This window comes from Acomys minous (genome assembly GCF_964271855.1).
Source record: "Acomys minous genome assembly, chromosome: 6".
NCBI lineage: Eukaryota > Metazoa > Chordata > Mammalia > Rodentia > Muridae > Acomys > Acomys minous.
In genome coordinates, this window is record NC_140487.1 from 105,193,149 (window position 1) to 105,208,583 (window position 15,435).

At 46.7% G+C, this 15,435-nt stretch overlaps 2 protein-coding genes across 3 annotated transcripts; one reads left to right on the forward strand and one right to left on the reverse strand.

The window, feature by feature from the left end:
• The first annotated feature begins 149 nt into the window (after positions 1–149).
• Positions 150–10,756, forward strand: ZBTB8OS (zinc finger and BTB domain containing 8 opposite strand). Of its 2 annotated transcripts, none has more exons than XM_084787889.1 (7): positions 150–657; positions 7,035–7,059; positions 7,902–8,023; positions 8,180–8,262; positions 8,978–9,030; positions 9,689–9,725; positions 10,482–10,756. In XM_084787889.1, the coding sequence occupies exons 1-7, from the start codon at positions 525–527 to the stop codon at positions 10,566–10,568; spliced, it is 540 nt and encodes a 179-aa protein (XP_084644015.1). In that variant the 5' UTR covers positions 150–524; the 3' UTR covers positions 10,569–10,756. The 2 variants fall into 2 exon arrangements, with proteins under 2 accessions (XP_084644015.1, XP_084644016.1); XM_084787890.1 differs by lacking the exon at positions 150–657 and adding an exon at positions 1,827–1,939.
• Positions 1,885–5,334, reverse strand: LOC311600823 (large ribosomal subunit protein eL21-like; the record flags this gene model as incomplete). The annotated part of the gene is made up of 1 exon (XM_084787891.1): positions 1,885–5,334. Exon 1 carries the CDS (start codon positions 2,305–2,307, stop codon positions 1,885–1,887), a length of 423 nt encoding a protein of 140 aa, XP_084644017.1. The 5' UTR covers positions 2,308–5,334.
• Positions 10,757–15,435: the final 4,679 nt, after the last annotated feature.

The window sequence follows — 15,435 nt, forward strand, 5'->3', positions numbered from 1 at the left end:
CGCGCCCCGCCCCTCCCTCCCCCCCCCCCCCGGTCTCCCTCCCCGCCCCCCTCTCTCCCGTCTGGAGCTCAATTCCACGGATTGCGCGCGCGCCCCGCCTGCTGGGACTGTTTCCCTGCGGGTCACGTGACACGCTCGTGTGCAGCCATTTTCTTAAGAGTGCCGTTATGATAACGACTCCCTCAGCATTTCAAGCGTTTCCGGGTCTAGTTAGCAACTCCGAGGACCAGACGAGGGAGGGAAAAAAAAAATGCATCACCGTTTAGACTTACAGGTGCCTAATGCAAGGTGTCTTTTAACTTTCTCCCTCAATTTTTAGAAAGATCCAGTGGTAATAAGTGCAGAAAACAGGGCACTTGGTCTAGAAAAACATGGCTATGAAAGCGGCAGGACCTAGGCTGGAAGTCGGAGGCGATGATATCCTTCCGCGAGCTCCAAGAAATGGAGCCCTGGTCCTTTTAGGCTGGCTGTCAAGGGGGTGGGGTGTAGGGCGGAAGTTATGGCGCAGGGCCGAAGTTTAGCTGATGAAGGGCGGAAGTAGAGTCCTCAAGTCTGCGATCATGGCTCAAGAAGAGGAAGATGTTAGAGATTACAATTTGACGGAGGAACAGAAAGCGATCAAGGACAAGTATCCTCCAGTCAATCGGAAGTATGAATGTGAGTAGGTGGCTCAAGGTCTCTTGCACACCGGCAACCTCGGCTGCTTACCTGCAGCTTCCTGCCTCGCCCATTTCTGTGCCCCGCACAGGTGCTCCTGGCATAATCTCAGTGTGCCCCGTATTGTACCTCATTTAGGAGGAAAGTGAAGAAAACGATCACCTTATTCGAGAATAAAGAAGCCTGAGGCTCGGCGCCCACCCTCAACCCCTCATTCTCCTAAACGCCCACGTGTGCCCGAATCACGTTTATCTTTTCTTTGGGTTAATAATTCAGTAGTATAGCGCTTTGCCTACATTTATCTTTTTACGCTATAGTTGCGTGCTAGTTGTATTTGCAAGCGTTTTCTGTGTTGTCGACCACGGTTTCTTCTAGTAGTGGAATAGTATGACCACATCAGAGGACTGAAAAATTGAGAAATATCTTGGGTGCGTGCGTGTATATGTGGGTGTGTGTGTCCACAGCCCAAGGTTGGATTTTATTATGTACTGAAACGTAATGAATATATTACATCACGCTAAAACTTTTTTTAAATAAAAAAACTAAGGTTTTGACTATAGTTTTTATAGAACTATACTTTATGTTGAGTTTGTTTTTTCTTTTTTAAAATTGTTGAGTTATTGTTATTTTAAAATTTATTTTATGTATGTATGTATTTATTTATTTTGGTTTTTCGAGACAGTGTTTCTCTGTGTAACAGCTCTGGCTGTCCTGGAACTCGCTGTGTAGACCAGGCTAGCCTTGAACTCGCAGAGATCCACCTGCATCTACCTCCCAAGTGCTGGGATTAAAAGGCATGCGCCCCAACCCTAACCCTGTGCCACCACCACCCGGCAAGTTATTGTTATTTTTAAATGAGTGTTTTGAGGTTTTTTTTTTAAGCTCTTGCGTCAGCCTCCACATCTTTAATCCCATCACCCAAGTGGCAGAGGCAGTAGGATCTCTGAGTTTGAGGCCAGCCTGGTCTACAGAGTGAGTTCCAGGGCACAGCCAGCGCTACAGAGTAAGATCCTGTCTTAGAAATAGAAAACTCCTGTGTCTTTAGCATGCTAGATCAGTGGAGGGTTCCTGAGGTGAAATACTTTGAGAACCACCCTGTATAGCAATGTCTTATCTTTTATTTTTATTTTTACTTTTTACAGTCCAGGTCCTTTATTTCTTTTGCACATTGGGCCATGAATTCGTACGGAACATGCTCCAGCAGCGCAGGCTCCTTCCCGTCAGTCCTCACGAAGTGTGCTGCTCTCTGGGTGGCGCAGGCTGGCGCATCAGCTGAACCCAGGTGCCCTTCTCTTTGGCTTCCTGCTTCTTCTGGCCATTCTCTTGCACACGCGTCAGGAAGATGTCACTGCTCTCAGAGCGCTTGATGTGCTCAAGGTGCACATTGATTCTCTTGGCTAGAATCTTGCCCTTAACCTGCTTGTTCACAATGATGCCCACAGAATGCTGCGTGATGTTGTAGACTCTTCCGGTTTTGCCATGGTAACACTTCTGGGGCATTCCTCTTTGAACAGTGCCCGTTCCCTTGATGTCTACAGTATCACCCTTCTTGTAGATTCCCATGGATGTGGCCAAAGGAACAGCTCCATGCTTCCTAAAAGGCCTGGAGAACACATAGCGAGTGCCCCTCTTTCCCTTCTTGTTTGTCATTTTGGCGAGTTACTGCAAGATGGCTGTTGTGGCCAAAAGCATGTCATCTTTAAAAAAAAAAAAAAAAATTCCCCAAGACAGGGTTTCTCTGTGTAGCCATGGCTGTCCTGAACTCAACTTTGTAGACCAGGCTGGCCTCGAACTCACAATGCCCCACCTGCCTCTGCCTCCCGAGTGCTGGGATTACAGGCCTGCGCCACCATGCCCGGCCTTTAAATTTTTTAAAAAAGAATTGAGTGTAATTTACATACACTGGAGTTAAGTACTTTTCCTCTTTTGTTCCTCTCTAACCCCTAGTGGCCTGCAACTCACCAGGTGGCCCGAACTTAGACGATCCTCCCCAGCTCTGCCTCCCTGGTGCTGCAATCACGGACTTGAGTCACCACAGCTGCCGGGTTATTATGCCCACTAGCCAGATGTGCTGTGAAAATAGCCCTAGTTCCTGTCGTGTAGGAAGCTCCCTCAGCTCCTTTCCAGCCTGTCACCCCGGAAGCCAGAGGTGCTCTCTTCTGTATATCTGGAGTGTGGTTTTTGGGTAGAGGTTCATGTGACTGGCCTGGTGCTCTTGGTCCTTCACTTCTGCAACCCCATCAAAGATAACGCAGGCGGACTCAGCTGAGCGAGCACAGAACTACTGATGCTGAAAGGGCTGAGAGTCAGGCCAGGCAGCGGTGGCGCTCGCCTTCGATCCCAGCACTCAGACGGAGATCATCGAGGCAGGAGGATCAGACCCACAGGTGGATCTCTGTGAGTCTGAGGCCAGCCAGGGCTACAAAGAGAGTTCCAGGACAGCCAGGGCTAAAACAGAGAAACTCTGTGTGTGTGGGGGGGGGGGGGGTGCTGAGATCCATCCAGTTCACACAGAGATTGAGGAGTTTTGTTTTTTGTTTTTTTTTTTAACAAGGAGAACAAGGGAGGACAAAGCTCCGCCTCCTGAAGTCAGAGAAGTGACAAAGTACAAAGGATTAGTCACTGTGATTGCTGTAGCTGCAGCAAGGCCAAGGGCCCCCACTAGTTTTGGAAGCCCGGTCCTAGCCTCCCACAGACCGGAGACAAGAGGCCCTGGGCTGTTTCATGATAACAGTTCAAAGAACTAGGACCTTGAAGATTGGACAGGATACATATTCACAATTTTAAAACTTTTTGGTACTTGCTATAAATAGGGAGATTAAGAGCCTCCTGGGGCTGGAGAGATGGCTCAGTGGTTAAGAGCACTGCCTGTTCTTCCAAAGGGCCTGGGTTCAACTCCCAGCACCTACATGGCAGCTCACAACTGTCTGTAACTCCAAGATCTGATACCCTCACACCAACACACATAAATTTAAAAATAAATAAATAAATAAATAAAAAGCAAAATCTTAAAAAAAAAAAAAAAGGGCCTCCTGTAAGTATTGGCTAGAACAAAGAGGGACTTCTACACCGTTACCAGGCTTTTCCCGGCCAGCATTTTAACTAAGACTTCTGCTCTATCCTAGGGATGTGGCCTTAATGCTATTGGAACCTGTGCTAGAGCTTGGCCAAATGCAGGTGCTCTGAGAAAGCTGCTAAATTCTAAGAGTTCTGCAGTGTAACCCTGGCTGTCCTGGACTCTCTTTGTAGACCAGGCTGGCCTCGAACTCACAGCGATCCGCCTGCCTCTGCCTCCCAAGTGCTGGGATTAAAGGCGTGCGCCACCACCGCCCGGCCGTACCCCTCTACTTCTAAACAATGCTGTAGTCTAAAAATAGCCACACGTTCTTTATGCGCTTCAGGTTTCTCTCCACTTCTTCATCCTTTCCTTCTCGTTGCTTTACTTTCTGTTTCCTGGTCAGTATAACACCTAGAATATTACACATATCAGACAAGTACCCTGCCTGGGCCACGCCGCCAGCCCTCCGGTTTTTTCTTGGAAGTCAAGGGATTTCACGTTAAGTGGCCTCTGAGGATCCCTGCTAGTGGGAAGAGCTGCTGGTTGCTGTGGCAACCCATCCTTACCCTCACACTCAGGAGACAGAGGCCAGAGGATCTGTCACCTGGTCTACATAGTGAATTGCAAAGGACAGACTGGAAAGGAGGAGATGACAGTCGTGGTGCGGCATGCGGGAGAGCTGCTGGCGTCTGGTCCTTCCTGTGGGAACAGCAGGGAACACTCATTGTACATCTTGGAATTGGCCTTCCAAAATAGTTTATTTTGTATTCAGAATTGGACTAGCTAGTCAGGCAAAGTAATTGATGCCAGGAAATATTTGCTGAGAGACTAATATATCAGAAGTCATCTTACGCACTTGAGGTTTGCTGTGTCACACAGTGTAGCCTTGAACTGGGCTCAGGTGATCCTCAAGATTCAAATTCAGAGTAGCTAGGACTGCAGGAACCCATTGCTGCACACCACTTAGATGTTTTTAGGGCGCCTAGAAGAAGCTTGTCCTGGTGCTGTGTGCTAGTAATCCCAGCACTCCAGATAGAGGTTGAGGCAGAAGGATTAGACCAGCCTAAAGTGCACAGGGAGACCCTGTCTCTAAAACCAAAGCAAAGTGACATAAGTTATTGTTCATTTAAATAAGAGTCTAGAGAGTAGGTTGTTTTGTTTTTAAACTAATACTAGGAAAGAGTTAACTTTATGGAGTAACAACATAGCAAAACTCTGACTCAGGTTTTCTTATTTTTAAAGGATTTTTTCTGATTCTAAAGATCTGTTTATTTTTTGTGTGTTTTGGTGTTTTGAGGGATGTATACATGTGCACCGTGAGCATGCCTAGTGCCCGTCAGCTCCCCTAGAACTGCAGTTTCAAGTGTTTGGTGCTGGAAACCAAGTCGTTATCCTCTGCAAGAGCAGCAAGTGTCCCTAAACAGAGAACCAGCTCTCCAGCACCATCTTTCTTTCTTTGTTTTAACTTTATTTCATATGTGTGATGTGTCAGTGTGTATGTGCGTGTTCATGAGTGTGAGGGCACATGTGCATACAAGTCAGGAGAGCCTTGGACGTCAGTCCTTACTTCTCTGCCTTCTTCTTCTTCTTCTTCTTCTTCTTCTTCTTCTTCTTCTTCTTCTTCTTCTTCTTCTTCTTCTTCTTCTTTCTTCTTCTTCTTCTTTTTTAAAGATATTTATTATTTATACAATGTTCTCCCTGCATGTACACCTGCACACCAGAAGAGGGAACCAGATCTCATTATAGATGGTTATGAGCCACCACGTGGTTGCTGGGAATTGAACTCAGGACCTTTGGAAGAGCAGATGGTGCTCTTAACCTCTTGAGCCATCTCTCTAGCCCTTCTCTGCCTTCTTTGAGACAAGGGTTTTTGGCCGCTGGTAAGCCAGGCTAGCTGGCCCAGGAATAGCGAGAGCAGGGTCTCAAACTTCCTAATGCTGTAACACTTTAATACGGTTCCTCATGTTGTGGTGACCCCCAACCATAAAGTTATTTCATAACTGTAACTTTGCCACTGTTATGAGTCATAACGTAAATATCTGTGGTTTCCTATGGTTGTAGGCGACTCACAGGCTGAGAACCTCTAGAAATTCTTGTTTTCTCCTATTTCCTGTAAGCATGCCAGGATAATAGATGCTTGTGCCGCTGTGTCCGACCTTGACATGGTTTCTGCAGATCAGAACTCTTGTCATATTGCCTTACACAGCACGCATTTTTAATATACTGAGTGTGTGTGTGTGTGTGTGTGTGAGTGTGTGTGTGTATGTGTGTATAAGAAGTGGAGCACTTGCTGCAGAAGCTGTTCCTCTGCGCATGCTCAGTTCAGGACCCAGCCCCGGCCTTGAATCCTAGCATTTCCCTTAGTAGTTTTCGTATCATGTGCACTGCAGAGTTACAGTTAGAGGCTGTGCATGGTGAGCACTCCCTTCCTCTGTCCTTGTACAGTCGCACTCCTCCTTTGCGGGAGTTACTTTCCGATGGCTGAATCAGAAGTCTTATCGTTTGGTACAACTCTTAGCCTAGAGGCCTAGGAAAGCATGCGGTCTGTGTACAGCAACACCTTCCCAGAAAGGACTGGGAAAGATCTTGATTTTTATACCCCAGCCTCATATGGAAATTAGTACTCGCTGAATTTTATATGTGACCATAATGAATGAGCTTCTTGGGGGGAAAAACTCACAGCAACTTTACCAGATCATTTACTTTGATCCTTATAAGGAGAACTACATGAGAACACACACACACATGCACACACAAGCGCGTGCACACACACGCACACACATACAAAGAAGCGGGAGGAGGACGCATGTGTATGCGGCCGCAGTGTAAGGATGGACGCCAAAGGACAGTTTTCAGGAGTCAGTTTTCTCCTTCCGCTATGTGGTCCAGGACAACAAGTGCTTTTAGCCCCTGAGTCATCCCCTTGCCGTTCTTTTTTCTTTCTTACTTAAAGATGGAGTGTTATTGCCAGGCAGCGGTGGCACACTCCTTTAATCCCAGCACTCAGGAGGCAGAGGCAGGTGGATCTCTGTGAGTTCGAGGCCAGCCTGGGCTACAGAGTGAGTTCCAGGACAGCCAAGGCTACACAGAGAAACCCTGTCTCAAAAATGAATGGGTGGATGGATGGGTATGGGGTGCTGCTATGTGTCTGGTGACCGGGGCTGGGAGCTGGCAGCCACCGGCCTTAGCCTCTTAGGCACTAAGTTAGAGGTGTGAGCCTCATGTCCAGTGAGGATGATGCTGTTTCTGCCTACTGCCTGGCTGTGATTTGAGAATCAAGTCCACTGACTTACGCATAATTTTCCCCTTTCTCCCTCAGATTTGGATCATACGGCTGACGTCCAGTGAGTACAAAGAGCGCTATTCCTTGAAACTATGTCTTTAAATAGGAGGAATGTTTTAATTTTTTAATAAATTTAGCTACATTGTGTTTTTAAGATTGTTCATATTATCTTACGTGTATGGATACTTTGCCTGCATGTATGTGGGTGCACCATGTGCGTGCCGGAGCCTGAGGTCAGAAGAGGTTGTCATATGGGACTGGAGTTACACATAGATGTGAGACACCGTGTGGGTGCTGGGACTAGAACCTGGGTCCTCTGCAAGAACGACAAGTGCACTTAACCCCTGAGCCATCTCTCCAGCCTTTATCTTTTCTTTTTTGAGATAGGGTCTCACTGTGTAACCCTTGCTGGCCTGCAATTTATTATATAGACCAGGCTGGCCTCAAACTCATACAGATCCACCTTGCTCTGCCTCCTCAGTGTTGGGATGGCCCTATTATATAATTACATTTTATTTTGTGTGTGTGTGTGTGTGTGTGTGTGTGTGTGTGTGTGTGTGTGTAAGACCTTTGTGCCACAATGCATGTGTGGAGGTCAGAAGACAAATTGGGGAGTCACCTCTTTCATGCGACCAGTGTCAAGCTCGGTGGCGAGAATCTTTACCCACTGACCCAATTGCTGGCTCAAGTGTATTTCTGGGTTTCTCCTCTTATTTAGTTATGTTTTAAATGCAAAATGATGGTGTAAATGCATCCAATTTGGGTGCCTTTAAGTTAGACATTTAGTTTTATATTTATCAAATGGTTTTCTTTTGACTTTGCTGTGGAATTTCTCGTAGTGGCTTATATTGTGTGCACACTATTTTCCCTTGTACTTTTATTTGCTTCAACTTTAACATTTAGGTTACACGCATGGGGGGATACGCTGGAGGAAGCCTTTGAGCAGTGTGCCATGGCTATGTTTGGTTACATGACAGACACCGGCACTGTGGAACCCCTCCAAACGGTGGAAGTAGAAACCCAAGGTAACTGATTTATTGGCACAGAGAAATGGCTGTATGGGGAGACATTGTTCTGCATGCCCTGGGTACCTGTAGCCACAGTGAGTCGAACAACTTGACTGTACTGCAGCCTTTAGAGCCAGCCACTAACCACCCGCCGTGCCCTCTGACCCTGTGCAGGAGACGACTTGCAGTCTCTGCTGTTTCACTTTTTGGATGAGTGGCTTTACAAGTTCAGTGCCGACGAGTACTTCATACCGCGGGTAAGCACAGGGCTTTCTTTTTTCTTTTTTCTAAGAAGTAGGCTCTTGGTTCTTACTTTGAAATTGAACAAAAAATTGAAGATAAGGTACATGATCCAAAAAGCAGTCCACATAGCTATGAGGTGATATTGATTTGTATAAATGACAGGGTTTTTAAATAAAATGTTTTATTTTTAACGTATGTATGTATGTATGTATGTATGTATGTATGTATATTTATGTCGCCTGCATGCTTAGCTGTGTACTATGTGCATGCAGTGCCAATGGAGGCCAGAAGGGGGCACCATAGCCCCTGGTACTGTAGTCACAAACAATTGTGAGCTATCACTGGTGCTTGGAATCAAACCTGGGTCCTTGGCAAGAGCAGCCAGTGCTCTTAACTGCTGAGCGATTTCTCCAGCTCCATGGAAGTGCTTATTGATTAACCTATTTTCTTAGGTGTATGTTGTTGTTTTTTTTTATAAACTTAGATCTCCGACTAGTATTTGGTGTCAGAATTGTATATTGTATAGGGCTGAAGAGAACCTCCCTAAGCCAACACAATGGAACGTGCCATTCGTCTGCACTTACCCTGTCCATCCCAGCACTGAGGAGGCGGAGCCATGAGGGACTCTGTGAGCTAGGCCAGTTTTAGGTCAGGCAAGGTTAAGGCTAACATGAGTTATGTAAGACATTGTCTCAAAAAATGTTTAAATAACATCTTTTTCCTCTTTAGGAAGTGAAAGTCCTTAATATTGATCAAAAACATTTCAAGCTACGATCAATTGGGTAAGTTTTGAAACTAGTTAAGTAGCCAGTCATGAAAGATGATAGAACGTGTTCCTCACTGAACTCAGTGAGCGTTGTGCGTGGCTAGGCTTCGCAGGCCGAGCAGCCAGTGCTCTCAACCCTGAACCATCTCTCCAGCCCTCAATTATTTTTATGATGAAAGAAATTTATATTTACCCCAGCATTCGGGAGGCAGAGGCAGGTGGATTGCTATGGGTTCAAGGCCAGCCTGGTCTACAGTGCGAGTCCAGGACAGCCAAGGCTACACAGAGAGACCCTGTCTTGAAAAAGAAAATTATACTTACAATTAGTATCTGGGCTCAGTTTAGATGATTCCAGTTGTGGGTTCGGGTTTTTCAAGATTGGGTTTCTCTGTGTAGCACTGGTTCTCATGCACCTTGCTCTGTAGACCAGGCTGGCCTCGAAGTCAGGGATCCACCTGCCTCTGCCTCCCAGTGCTGGGACTAAATGCACAGCTGAGCTCAGCTTCACGCCGGTCTCCCTAGCAACAATAACCTGGAGCCTGTGCCGTTTATTCCGGCTCCTGCCATCTCTCTCTCTCATCCTCTACTTGGAGATGGCATTTAACATGTAGAGAATAAAAATAAAAGTAGAAAATTATAGAAATAATAACTATGCTTTTACTTTCCTTCTCAAGGTGGGGAGAAGAATTTTCATTGTCCAAGCACCCTCAGGTATGTTCAAAGGTCTAGCCGTTGAAAGCGTTTTGTCCCTTCTTACGTCATATGTCTGTGTGTCAAAATAAGCTTTAGGTTTTTGGTTGTTTGGGCTGTGGAGGGGGGTTGTTTTGTTTTGTTTTGACTTAGGTGGTGACAGCAGAGAGGGCCATCACTCATCTGCAGCATCTGGTCTGCATACAGTAGAGCTAGCAGGTGCCGGTCTCCTATTCCTTGGCACTCAGAATTATTATAGATTCATGTTAGAGTTGGAAAGAACTTGAGAGGACATGTAATCCTTTTGTTCTAAACTGGGACAGGGTGTGGGGATATCAGGTGTCAGAATCCTGGGAGAGCACGGACCTGGGAAACCGTGTGCCGCTCTCCAGCCAGACCTGCAAAGACAACCCCAAAGAGAAAAGGCTGAGGGCCAGGGCCAAGGTCACGTGATAAAGGAGTAGGCAGGGACAAGAGGGGCCTGGGCCAGCCTAGAAAACTTGTGTTGTTTGATCTGACTCACTTTATAATTAAGAAACAACCCCATGCCAGCCAGGTCAGGTGGCTTCCCCAGCAGCTGGGCCCCGCGCCTGCCTTAGCGCCGGCTCCTCCACGGCCTGTGCTCCGTGTGCTGCGCTCTCACCAGCACATGCTACTGACTGACTTGATAACCACCAGTTTCTTGTTCTGTAATTGTTTGACTTTCTGCCAGTTCCCGCTAGAGTTAGAGATTGTAATTGCAGTTTCTTTCTTTCTTTCTTTTAACTCCAATTTTAGGGAACAGAGGTGAAAGCAATCACATACTCAGCAATGCAAGTCTATAACGAAGAGAAGCCAGAGGTTTTTGTGATCATCGACATTTAAGGCACCAGAAAAAGAAAAACTCTTACGAAGAGCTGATTTGTTTTCTTCCTTCTGAGAAGACGCAATGATTAATTTTCTATGGTGTCTTTGCTAAATGGAAACACAGAACTGAGAATTTAAAGTGTGACTTTCAGAAGTTGAAAACCAGTGTGTGGCCTTGGTTTGTGATAATGAGTTCTTCGATTTCTGAGGAACAGTCTTGGTCATTTGCGGCAGCAGCAGCAGGTGCCTCGCACCTTCCCGTGGGATGCAGGTGCTCCGTGTGGTCTCAGAAGGGAATACCCACTGCTGTAAGCAGCCGCTGGGACGGAATCCAACTGAAAACTAAACCATTTGAGCAGGTTGTGATACGACAGTATATGTCAGTGACCCCAGCACTCAGGAGCCTGAGTCTGACGCCAGCTTTGGATGTAGAATGAGTTCAAAGCTGGCCTGGACAACTGACCATGGCCCCGTCTCTCTTCTAAAGCAGCAATGATACTTCGTATTTTCTTAGAAGAAATATCTGACACTGTGCCTTACATATAGACCCTTCCATAATATAATTTTATTTATTATTTTCACAGCGTTGGGGATTAAGCCCCATCATGGTAGCCAAGTACCACTGAGATTATAGTCCTATCCTGTAGAGTGATATTTTATTTCTTTTTTAGGTCTTTTAAGGGGGGTGCCTTGAGTTTTTTCAAGACAAGTGTATATAATATACAAAGGTATATAATATATATACAAGGGTATATAATATATATATATTGAGACAGAGACAGACAACTCAACAATGGCGAGCAGTGAATGGAAAATCCAAGAGTCTAGAATTTGCTCAGTGCCATGAGGCTGGGTGTTTCAGTTGGTCTTCTGTATAAGTTGGAATCCCAAAGAAGTAGGTGTGGCCCAGATTAAAGATGTGCCTCAAGATCTGGATTAAAGGCGCGTGTCGGGGTTGGAGAGATGGCTCAGAGGTTAAGAGTTCAGCCTAGTCTTCCATAATTCCATTCCTAACATGGTGGCTCACAACCATCTATAATGAGATCTGGTGCCCTCTTCTGGCCTGCAGGTGTACATGCAAGCAGAAGACTGTATACATAATAATAAATAAATCTTAAACAAACAAACAAACAAAAACATGTGGAGTTCAAGGCCAGCCTGGTCTACAAAGTGAGTCCAGGACAGCCAAGGATACACAGAGAAACCCTGTCTGTCTCCGAGGTTGGGGGGGGAGGGGTGAAGCATGTGCCATCCCATATCAAGATCCCGGCCAAAGGCTTGTCTTCCTGCCTCAAGATCCAGGTTCCAAGGCAGGCGGTGGTGGCGCACACCTTTAATCCCAGCACTCAGGAGGCAGAGGCTGGTGGATTGCTGTGAGTTCGAGGCCAGCCTGGTCTACAAAGTGAGTCCAAAACAGTCAAGGTTACACAGAGAAACCCTTTCTCCAACCCCCCCCCCCAAAAAAAGATCCAGGTCCCAGGTGTGCCCTCCATTTCTGGATTGTGGTTCATTCCAGATCTAGTCAAATCGACAACCAAAAATAACCATCACAACAGGGTCTCTCTGTGTAGCCTTGGCTAGCCTGGACTCACTCTATAGACCAGGTTAGCCTCAAACTCAGAGAGATCCACCTGCCTCTTCTTCCTGTGTGCTGCAATTAAAGGCGTGCATCACCACACCCGGCCTGAAATTTTATTTTTTTTGAGACAAGGTCTCCCTTGTCTGACCAGGTTGGCTTTGAACTCATAGTGCTTGCCTCTGCCTTCTGAGTACTGGGATTAAAGGTGTACCCCAGCACTGAAATTTTATTAAAGCTAGTCTATACATCCTGTTAGAGAAGAAAGAAAAAGAAATTTAACTTACTTAGTGGTTAAAGAGATGGCTTAGTGATTACTAGCTCTTGCTGAGGGAGAGCAGGCTCTGCTGCTCAGATCAGCAGGACAGCAGAGCTGACCCCGCAGGAGCTGCTGGACCTGCAACTTGCCTGCCCTGTGGCCTTGTGGGCACGGGAGAGATGCACTCCTCATCTCTTGTCATCTCTGACAGGTGGGAGGGCTGGCCCTAGGGTCCTGAGAATGGGAGAGCCGGCCTTGATGCTGCATCTCCCCTGGGCAGCAGGGTAGAGCTGGCTCAGGTTTGGGTGGTGGGGATGTTGCTGGTGAGCCAGCCTGAGGGTGTGAGAGGAGAGCGGACAGGCTGACCAGCTCAGACACCTCTCAGGCCCAGATCCAGGGCTCTGAGTTGGCCCACCTCAACATCCACCCCATCGATGAACTGCTGGAGTGTGCGAAGGTACCGGTCCAAATTACAGGAGCTCCATGATGCAGGGCATCAACAGGATTTCCAGTGAGCATCCAGTATTGACAGAGGTTAGGGGCCTATTACCAGACCAACAAGTCATTGCAATGAACATTTGCAAGCAAAGAAATGTAGACAAAAGGGTATAATGTGGGGCACACTGACACTACAGTTCCCACAATGAGATTTTTTTTCCCCATCTGCTAGAGGGTGAGGTCCGAGGGGAGTGGGAGACAAGTGGGATGGGGTGCATGATGTGAAATTCACAACCAATACTATGTTTTTAAAAATTAAAAAAAAAAGGAGGGTATTGGGATATACATGTTCAAAATACAGTATATACATGGATGAATTTCAAAAAGAAAAAGAAAAAGCAAGCCTAATAAAGTGGTGCACTCCTTTAATCCCAGCACTTGGGGAGGCAGAGGCAGGTGGATCGCTGTGAGTTCCAGGACAGTCAGGGCTACACAGGCCTGTCTCAAAAAACAAAGAAGAAAAAGAATGTCCTGCGCACAGGTAACTCCAGCTCTGAGACATGTGGAGACGGAAGGATCCTGGGGCGACCTGATCTCTAGCTTACTTGAGGGTCAGGGAGAGACCCCGCCTCAAGGTGGAGAGTGATCCAGGGCGCTTGACACCACCTTCTGGCTTCCACGTCTGAACAGCACCCATGTGTGAATTCACTCACCAACTTTAAATGAATAAGTAAACAAATATGTCTTTTAAACTATTTAAGTTAAATTGTCTGTAAGAAAACTGGAGCAGAAAAACAACTTAGAAATGATCTGAACTGTTGTTCCCGCTACACTACTGGAGATTTGCTGGGTCTCATGTGCGCTAGGCAAACACTATCACTGAGTTGTATCCCAGCCCATTTTTTACTTTTATTTTGAGACAGGTTCTTCCTAAGTTGCCTAGGCGGGCCTTGAACTTTGGATCCTCCTGCCTCAGTTTCCTCCGTGGTTGGGATTTCAGGCCCTGCATCACCATCTCACCTGAGTATATGAAGTAGATGACTTTTTCTCCTGTGAAATACTTCACATGGCTGGTCGTGGTGGTGCATGCCTTGAACAAGCGCTGGGAGGCAGAGGTAGGCATAGCTCTTGAGTTCGAGGCCACCCTGGTCTACAAAGTGAGTTACTGGTCAGCCAGGGCTACAAGGAGAAACCTTGGTTCTAAAACCAAGCAAAACAAACGAATGGGCTGGAGCGAGATGGCTCAGAGGTTAAGAGCACTGACTCCTCTTCCAGAGGTCCTGAGTTCAGCCGGGCGTGGTGGCGCTCGCCTTTAGTCCCAGCACTCGGGAGGCAGAGGCAGGTGAATCTCTGTGAGTTCAAGGCCAGCCTGGTCTACAAAGTGAGTCCAGGACAGCCAAGGCTACACAGAGAAACCCTGTCTCGAAAAACAAAAACAAAACAAAACAAAACAAAAAACAGAGGTCCTGAGTTCAATTCTCAGCAACCACATGGTGGCTCAGAACCACCTAGAATGTGATCTGATGCCCTCCTCTGGCATGAAGGTGTACATGCAGGGAGAGCGCTGCATACATAATAATAAATCTTAAACAAACAACCAAAAATAGAAAAAAATACTGGATATTCAAAGTAGATGGGGTTTTGTTTTGGGGGGGAGGGTCGAGACAGGGTCTCTCTGTGTACCCTTGGCTGTCCTGGACTCGAATTGTAGACCAGGCTGGCCTCGAACTCACAGAGATCCACCTGCCTCTGCTTCCCGAGTGCTGGGATTAAAGGCGTGCGCCACTACTGCCCGGCGATGAAAACGTTTTTTAATGGCCCAGGTATTCTATTATAGCACATGCCTTTAATCCCAGCAGAGGCAAATGGATATCTGGGAATTCAAGGACAGCCTGCTCTACATGGTGAGTTCTAGAACAGTCGGTGCTATAGAGAGACCCTGTCTCAAAAAAAAAAAAAAAAAAAAAGCTTTGGGCCTAATTTACAACAGCTTGAATTAATTTTCTTTCTTTCTTTTTTATTTTTTATTTCCTGAGACAGGGTTTCTCCATGTAACAGTTCAGCCCTGAGAGTCCTGAACTCACTTTGTAGACCAATCTGGCCTTGAACTCACAGAGATCCGCCTGCCTCTACCTCCTGAGTGCTAGGATTTAAGGCATGCGCCTCCATGCTCAGCTAGCAGCTTGAATTTCTGTTGATTCTCTCTGAATGAGATATGCAAAGCTACATATATTCACAAGACTGTCAGGGTGACCCTGGGCGGTGCCAGATTTCATCACAGACTCTGAAGGCTGCACTGCTCTCAGGGTACTGCTTATCAGAAAGTGGTATTAATGCCGATGAAGCCAAGAGCTTAGGTCTGAAAGCAGCTCCTAAGAAGACTGTCACAGGCCGGGCGGTGGTGGCGCCCGCCTTTAGTCCCAGCACTCGGGAGGCAGAGGCAGGCGGATGGCTGTAGGTTTGAGGCCAGCCTGGTCTACAAAGCGAGTCCAGGACAGCCAAGGCTAACACAGAGAGACTGTGTCTTGAAAAAAGAAGAAGAAGAAGAAGAAGAAGAAGAAGAAGAAGAAGAAGAAGAAGAAGAAGAAGAAGAAGAAGAAGAAGACCATCAC

Coding starts and splice junctions, on each gene's coding strand:
- ZBTB8OS (XM_084787889.1), top strand. CDS start 525: ATGAAGGGCGGAAGTAGAGTCCTCAAGTCTGCGATCATGGCTCAAGAA. Junction 7,060..7,901: donor GATCATACGGCTGACGTCCA/GTGAGTACAAAG, acceptor TTTAACATTTAG/GTTACACGCATGGGGGGATA. Junction 9,726..10,481: donor CATTGTCCAAGCACCCTCAG/GTATGTTCAAAG, acceptor CTCCAATTTTAG/GGAACAGAGGTGAAAGCAAT.